We start from the raw sequence: 7,728 nt of genomic DNA on the forward strand, positions 1-7,728 counted from the left end.
CACCCGAAGGGGGAGATGCGCTGGGGTGCGCTGGGTCAGGCCCTGAAGCAGCGTCCCGTACCCAAGGGGCGGCCCGAGAGAGGCTGTTCCCGAGGGGAGCAAACCTTCCGAGTGCCCCGGCGCCCTCGCAGGCGCCCCGCGCCGTCGCAGCGCCGTGCCGCCCGAGCCCCGGCCGCCCCAGTCCCGCGGGCGGTGGCAGGGGCCGGGCCGCTGCCCCCCCCAGGGCGGCTCCTGCCTGCTTCCCTCCCTTCCTGCCGGCCGGGATTGGCTGTGCCAGCCGGCGGGCGGGCGGGACGCGCGGCGCCCCGACGGTGCGGGGAGCGCGGCCCGCGGAGCGCGCTGCCGCCTGCGCGTCCGGGCTGTCCTGCACCGCGATTTTCCTTTCTTTCCTCTTTTTCTTTTCTTATCTCACTTCCCTCCCGGGACTGGAAGCTGGATCCGCGTCCCTGAAACTGCTATGCCAGCTGAACTCTCCCGGGCCGTGGGAATGCACGCCATCTCCGACCTCCACTCCTCCCTCCCCCTGCGGCTCCTCAACAAGGGGCCCGAGTACCTCCGCAAGCAGCTGGAGGCCGGCAAGCCGGGCAGGAAAAGTGCCGTGGAGAGACTGGCCGCCGATAAGGCCAAGTACGTAAAGAGCCAGCAGGTCATCAGCACCAGGCAGGATCCCGTCATCGCGCTCAGCTCAGCCTCGGAGAGCAGCAGCGAAACCTGTTCCGTGGAGAGCAAAGCAGCGAGCAGGGACCTGGGCAGAGGGACGGGCGCGAAGCCCCTGGAGCTGGGCAAGGCGGTGAACTCCTGCCGAGCCCCCCTGCAGCACGGTGCCCCCATCGCCAGGCGCAGCACCAAGAGGCAGATGCGGCCGGATTCCCTAGTGATCTACCGTCAGAAATGTGAGCTTGGGAGAGGTCAAAGCCAGGACAGCTCACGGGGGAACTTGGTGAGGAGGATATTCCACGGGTCCATAAAGGAGAAGCAGTTGGCGTCCCCTGAGTTGCCCAGAGTCATGGAGGACATCGCAGCCAGCGAGAGCAGCGAGCCTCTCTCAGCAAAGGATGGTGACCATGAGCCAAGCCACCATGAAGCGGTGCAGACTGTCCCTGTGAGCACTGAAGGGGCAGGGATATCTACAAAGGAGCATGAGAGACCCTCAAAACTGAGTACACCTCCTGCAGAGGTCAAGGAGGTGAAGAGGAGAGGTCTCCATCGCTCCCAGTCGGACATCAGCTCTCGCTACTCCAAGTCTTTTGCTGAGTTTGAAACATTTTTCAAGTACTGTGGCCTGGAGCAGGAGGTCATTGAGGATCTTGGGAGAGAGAACTTCTCCGTGGTGTCTGACAATGTCTCCTTCAAGATCCGCAGCATCAGCGTGGCAACATCCGAGAGTGAGTTCACGAGGCACAGCGGGGATGAGGGGCTGCTGGAGGACGAGCTCACAGAGCAGGTCCCCAGCAGCACCTCCGTGATTGAGCGCAACGCTCGGATAATCAAATGGTTGTACACGTGTAAGAAAGCCAAGGAGACTAACAAGGTGATCCAGGAACTGGCATGATGGCTTCATTCAGCATGGGTTGGAGCCTGATGAACTCAAGGTGTGTGCAAAGCCTCGCCCTGGCAATTTGTGTTTCTCTTTCCTTTTTAAAGAGCAGTTGACTTCCCATGATTTGTATTTGTCTTTTCAGGAAGGGCTGGAGGAAAATGTATTTGTTAACCACATGTTCCAAGAGAGGCTTTTTTGCAAAGCAGAAGTCTGTGTTATTAAAAAAACCAAAATGCAAACAAGTAAATGCTTGCAGCTTGCCAGGTTTAGATCAGACCCCCCACAGGAAATTAAAGAGTCAGTGTCTGTGAAGGATGCCTGCACTTCTCAGATTCCTGCTTTGCAAATAGCTTATTTCCTCTGATTTCTGCTATCTTAAATGCTAGAAAAAAAACTTAGAAAAGTATTCAACCCTTAGTTACAGTTATTTGGATAACAGGCTGAACAGACTACTATAATTAGGAGTACACTGTACTTATACTGTACTGCTGAAATTATTACTCATCAGGAGTGTAATGTATTTATACTACACTGCTACAGTTTTCCCCTCTTTACTTTCCTTCACTCTCTCTCCTTGCCCTTACACATAGGCACCCCCAAGTATCAGGAAGGCAAAACTGAGTCAGTGCCCCTGCTAGCAATCTTATTTCCTCCACGGCTTTCTGTTGGGACCATAAAAGTTTGTTCCAGGTGACCTCATACCATTTCACCGACTGGGTTTTCCTCTGCAGTGGGTTTTGCTGTGTGGTTTGGTGATGGGAATGGGTTGTGTGGTTTGCCTGGGTCAGAGGGGTACTTCACTGTTTGAAGATAAAGATAATTAACACAAAAGTGTGGATCTAGGTGTAGAAATCAGTTACTTCACAGACAGAAGCAGAACAAATTTAGCTCTGGTAAAAGCTGATGTTCTGGGTTTAATAAAAGCAGTGTTTATTTTGCATATGATCTCCTGAAAAAGAACTATGTTCACGGAGCCTGTAGTATTGATAATCTATGAGATAACAGCTTTTCTCCTTCCAGTATGTAAAGCCCCTAGGATAACTACCACAGCTTACAGTGTGGTATTTAAAAATTGCATGAGTAGGTCTTGATATGAAGGATTACATGTATATTTTCTGACAGTTCGTAATTGGTGCGTGAGAAGAACATCATTTGGTGTAGATACAGCTGTTGATAGAGCATGTGGGCCTTATGAATGTGGAGAATTGTAGTCCTTGAGCCTCATTCCTGTGTGTATGTGAGGCTGTCACTCTAAATTCCTTTAATCCATATAAGGCAAAAGTCCATTTACTTACTTGAAACTGGTTTTAATGATGTGAAATTTGGTTCACTTTTAGAATTAGAATTTTTCTCAAAAGCCTATTTTTTTCCTGCAAGAGGAGGAAGACAGGAAGAAAGCTGTTTTACACAAACTTTTCAAGGCCTTGCAGATAAGAATGTTCTCAGGTATCCAGCTGACAATTTAAAAGAAGTGTTGTTATGTAACAAATTCTTTCCCAAATAACCTTAGAGAGAAGAAAGGGCTCTCCTGAACTAATAATTTCTCCTTGCTCATCCTTCTGTGATAAAAGGCCAGGGAGATATGCAAAACAAAATGAGGAAGGTGGTGGTTTTGTGAAGCTCCTTGCCAGCTGTCAGCCTTACCAAATGAGAGGGTGAGAGGCAGATTCCAGCAAGCATGAACCACACAAGAAAAACAACAAAATTAAAGCCTGTTTGCTCCTGAATGCCCCTGATGGGGGTAGGGTCCAAGGCCAGAGCCACAGTTGTCACCACAGAGCTGGCTCCAGAGGGAGAAGCTGGCCCTTTCCCCATCCATTTGCGGGGTGCTAAGCATGTCCAGTGCTGCAGCTGAGTCAGGAGATGCTGGTGAGCACCCCAGGGAGCATCCAGTCTGCGCAGAGGAGGTGCTGCACCAGGGCAAAGGCAAGGGCAGGAGGGTGGGAAGTACTGGTGGGGCTGAACTGGTGTAACCTCACATGGGCTTGGTCAATGGCTTTTTATTTTTACCATATAAGATAAAATGGTAGTACACCACCAACCTAACAAGGTGGTGAAAAGATCTCCATGAAGTAAACAGCAAGTTTATTTAAGTGAGTCTATGTTTATTCTGCAATAACTTTAATACCTAAAAAAAGGGAGCACTTTACGCTCCTAGCAATTTCCGTTGGCACCAAAATTTTTGACAGCCTAGGGAAGACTAATTCAGAGGGTCCTTATTTATAAACCTAATTTTAAGAATACTAGAGCTGACTCTCAACTGTTAGATCTCAGCTCTAGGGTAATTTCTGAAAACTGAGAACATACTTATCATTTAGGCCACAGAAGTGGAAAGTTCAGAAAGGTCAGCTAAAATTACCTGTACACAGTACCCAGAATAAAGGACAAGGATCATTAAGAGTTACCATAAGTTAAATATTACATTTACTGGACAGAATTTAAGGAGAGAGTTGTTATCACCACGTGATTGCAAGATGAGTCTTGTAGTTCTGATCTAAATTTTCATTCAGTCCTACACTTTCTCTGACAATACAGCATCAAGTTGGATATCTGTATGTTTTCACAATATCCAAGTATTTGGCTCTGTTTAGTTTGCTTATTAAAGGGCAGTGGACTGCTGTGCTGTGCTGCGAAGCAACGTACTCTTCCTGGTGCTCTCAGGCACATGCTTGGAAGTTCCTTTTTTTATACAGAAACTTGAAAATTGTTGCACCTTCTTTGGACAATGAGGCAGAAACCTCATTCCCGAAATCCCAACATTTGTTATGTATAAAACAGCATTCAGGAACTGCAGAGCTTTTATGGGCCAGTGATCATTCCATTCATATTTTATGTTCTCTGTTTAATTTTTCATGAGCTCTCTGGGACCTGGTGGAGCACCAAGTAAATAAAAGAGCTATTTCAAGGATCAGGTTCTTTAGCATGTTTCATCACCATGATGATTGCAGAGTGTGGGTTGTGAGCTTCAGAAAACTGAGGTCCTTGGCAAGTTGGGCATTGCTATTTCTTGGTGGAAAGCTGCCTGGGTTCACTTCTGCAGTTCAGGTCCTCTCACTGACAGTTCTGCTTGATTCTAAGAAGAGGGTTCACTCTGCATCCTCCTTCCTGATTTGAATCAAGATTATTCAGCCCTGAATTTCTCATCATTCTTAAATGGATGGGCATTATTCAAGTGGAAGTCTCCTGGGAGGGTAATTTACTATGTTGGCAATAGCCATAGGCAGCTGAATAAAAGCTTTAGAGTATCACATTATGCTTGTCTGATGTGATAAATAGCAAATGACACTCTTATTCTTTTTTCTTCAGAATTGTTGACTTGGAAGTTGAACAAAACCAGACGCAGGAAGAAACTTTTCCCTCATCTGGCTTGTGTCTACTTTGTCTAAGTTTAGTATTTTATTATTGCTTCCTACCTTCACCGCATCCCCTGGAAGCCCAAGGGTGTCCAAGACTGCAGCAAAAAGTGGAGATTGTGAACTGTGCCCCAGAAAGACAGCAGGAAACAAAAGCCCCTGGAAAAGCAAAGTGTGGCAGCAGCTGCTATCCACAATAATATTCAACATCAGCTCACTGCCTCAGGATGTCATTCCAGGCTGCGACAGAAGGTCTGTGTTGTGCACCCATCTCTTTCCAGCAATGAATTTGTCAACAAGGATGGAGGGAGAAAGTGGGAATGAAGTGGCAATGACCTCAGGGTCAGGTGTTCCCTTGCAGACAGACTCCACCTGGATGTTTAAAGGCTCTGCCTTACCAGGGCTGTTTGATCAGAGCTCATCCTGACGTCATTCAACATCATTTGCTTGGCTGGTGAGGACTAACTGTGGCAGCCTTACCTGAGATACTTGGCAAACATGTTGTAAGCTAAATCCATGCCAAACCTCTCTTTCTCTGAGAGTGTGCAAGCCAAATTGGTGCATCTTGTATCCATCTAGTTTGCTCTTGCTAGTTTGTCACACTGCTTGCTCAGCCATTGGAAAAGAATAGCACAAAATACTTCCAGGAGCATGGTTCCAAGAAACAGGTATTGAGAGAGGTTTTGCATTGTTTCTGCCTTGCAGAATGGTACAATTTGTTTGTAATGTGTGCCTGACTCTGGCACTGCAAACATTGCAGGGTTTGGCAGTTGTGGTGTCACACCTTTGGTTTGATGCAGTGAGTGAGCAGGCTCTTACAGAATCACGTTAGGGAGCTATGCCAGGCTGTGCAAAGCCATGCTTCCCTGGTGTGGGTCTGCAGGAGGGCTGTGCAAGGCGGCATCGCTGTGCTGCAAGGCAGGAAGGCATGTTAGGGTACAGCCAGGCCAGGGAATGTCCTGATGACACCCAGTGTAGACAGCACCCTACTTAATATCATCAGTAAAATGCTTCATTTGGGTTCCCTGAGCTAAACGTGTTTTAAAAGGTGATACTTTGTATCATTAGTGTAATGAATGAGGCCTATGCACTATCTCCCCAATCTGTAGCTGCTTGCTAGAAAATCAAAGCATTTCAAAACACAAGACAATGCAAAAAAAAAAAAAAAAAAAGCCAAAGCCACTTTCCCTTTCATTTGCACTGATGCCTGTCTGTGGAAGCTGCCCGACTGGCATAATGTTGACTTCACCTGTTGGCCCAGCAGAGGTTAAAAGCTTACTTTGTGTTACCACAGTTGTGGAAGAGTTGCCCTTGAAGAGCTCGTTGACATCAGCTAAATATCATCTGTGTTTCATTTCCATGGGATTTAAATGTGCTTATCAGTCCTTGGATGGTTAGTTCTCAATTATAGCACCAGTTTGGAGATGCAAGACATTTGTCTTCTGTTTCTAGTGTTAGGTACTAAGGTCTACATGTCTGAAGTTCTCAAGATAGGTTACAATTACAGATAAAATAATTGTTGAACCCACTTCTCAATTGGGAGAAAACTAGTTTGTGTGAGCTCCTCCAAAATTAGAGAGAACACAGTGTCTGTGGATATTTTCTTACATAATGAAATCTCCATGTATATTTGTTATTATTATAAAAGGATGATTCTCAGAAAACTTTAAGAGGCTGCTAATATGATTAGATTTATACACTTAAGGTGCAAGTTTTTAAGGAACACGGTCTAGGTTTATTAGTCAGGAATACTGACTGCTGTATCTCTTCCGTCCATGCTCCCTTTGCAAGATTCTGTACCACATATATATTTATATGTCAGAGGTAAGGATTGCTTTTCTTTGAAAACATGGATCACTGTAGATAGCTCAGAGTGCAGGAAAAATCTTTTGAGTTACAATCCAGTTCCCTGCCACAGGAGAGGAGAATTAATTTGTTTTGTTTCCAAAGAAATTTTTGGTTTCATTTTCAAACTTCTGTTTGTTTTTGCTCTTTCAGTTGAGCAGATTTCAAAAGTTAAAATGAAAGATGTATTGCTCATGAGTTTTCAATGTTAGGAAGGAATATGTTTAATTTGCTTGAAAATGCTGAACATTGGCTTTTCTGAAAGTGGGTTTTGTGGGGGTTTTATGGCAGAGGTTAGTGAAATCAGAACTGGACCCATTCTGAGTATTTTTTTAATCCCTCTTTTTGTCTTTGTGGATAGTTCAGTAGAGTTCAGGTGACTTTCCACACTGATGAGGCAAAATTTCTCTGGCTTTGTTCAAACTCTGTAGGAATCCCAAGTATTCCCGTTTATTTCAGAGGTGATGTGGACCTGTCTTAAGATCTTTGCCTGATAAGCTATAGATTCCCGTTATTTAATAATACCTTCTGGGGAAGCTAATAATTTGCATTTCCTATATGTCAGAACAAAAATAGATGACAAACTTTCTTTCTCCATACATTTTGGGAATGGGTAATTAAGTGCTTTTTCCAAATGATGAAAGCTCTGGTGTTCATTCCGCTGTTACATGTAAAGGGTTTTCCTTTCTTCTGCTGGGTCTTTCAGTCATATCCTTCAAAATGAGAAAAACTTGCTAATGTTAGCCACTACCTATCTTTTTTTCCAAAAAAAATCATCATTTTTTGGTTTTGTTTTTTTTTTTTAACTATTTGATTACAAAAGACATCCTTTGGGATGGGTAGAATTTTCCAGCTTTGGTGTTAAGCTGTGGAAAAGTGGACTGTTGCAGTTTGAACAGAAGTTTTAGCAACAGAGTTGGTTTTCCAGTTGTCTGGGGAGCCTAAAACGGCGGATGAAGACAAAGGCTAGTCATAAATTCAATTATTTTG

At 45.3% G+C, this 7,728-nt stretch overlaps 1 protein-coding gene across 1 annotated transcript; it reads left to right on the forward strand.

Moving 5' to 3' along the window:
• The first annotated feature begins 297 nt into the window (after window positions 1-297).
• FAM110C (family with sequence similarity 110 member C) lies at window positions 298-6,291 on the forward strand. The gene is made up of 2 exons (XM_042016873.1): window positions 298-1,592; window positions 4,847-6,291. The coding sequence occupies exon 1, from the start codon at window positions 458-460 to the stop codon at window positions 1,550-1,552; it is 1,095 nt and encodes a 364-aa protein (XP_041872807.1). The 5' UTR covers window positions 298-457; the 3' UTR covers window positions 1,553-1,592; window positions 4,847-6,291.
• The last annotated feature ends 1,437 nt before the right edge of the window (window positions 6,292-7,728 follow it).

Source organism: Corvus kubaryi, unplaced genomic scaffold, assembly GCF_017639235.1.
Source record: "Corvus kubaryi isolate FWS band 111438036 unplaced genomic scaffold, C.kubaryi_AGA036_p1.0 split3-73, whole genome shotgun sequence".
Taxonomy (NCBI): Eukaryota; Metazoa; Chordata; class Aves; order Passeriformes; family Corvidae; genus Corvus; species Corvus kubaryi.

What these genes read in the sequence shown, in the direction of transcription:
- FAM110C (XM_042016873.1), top strand. Translation starts at nt 458, where the DNA reads ATGCCAGCTGAACTCTCCCGGGCCGTGGGAATGCACGCCATCTCCGAC.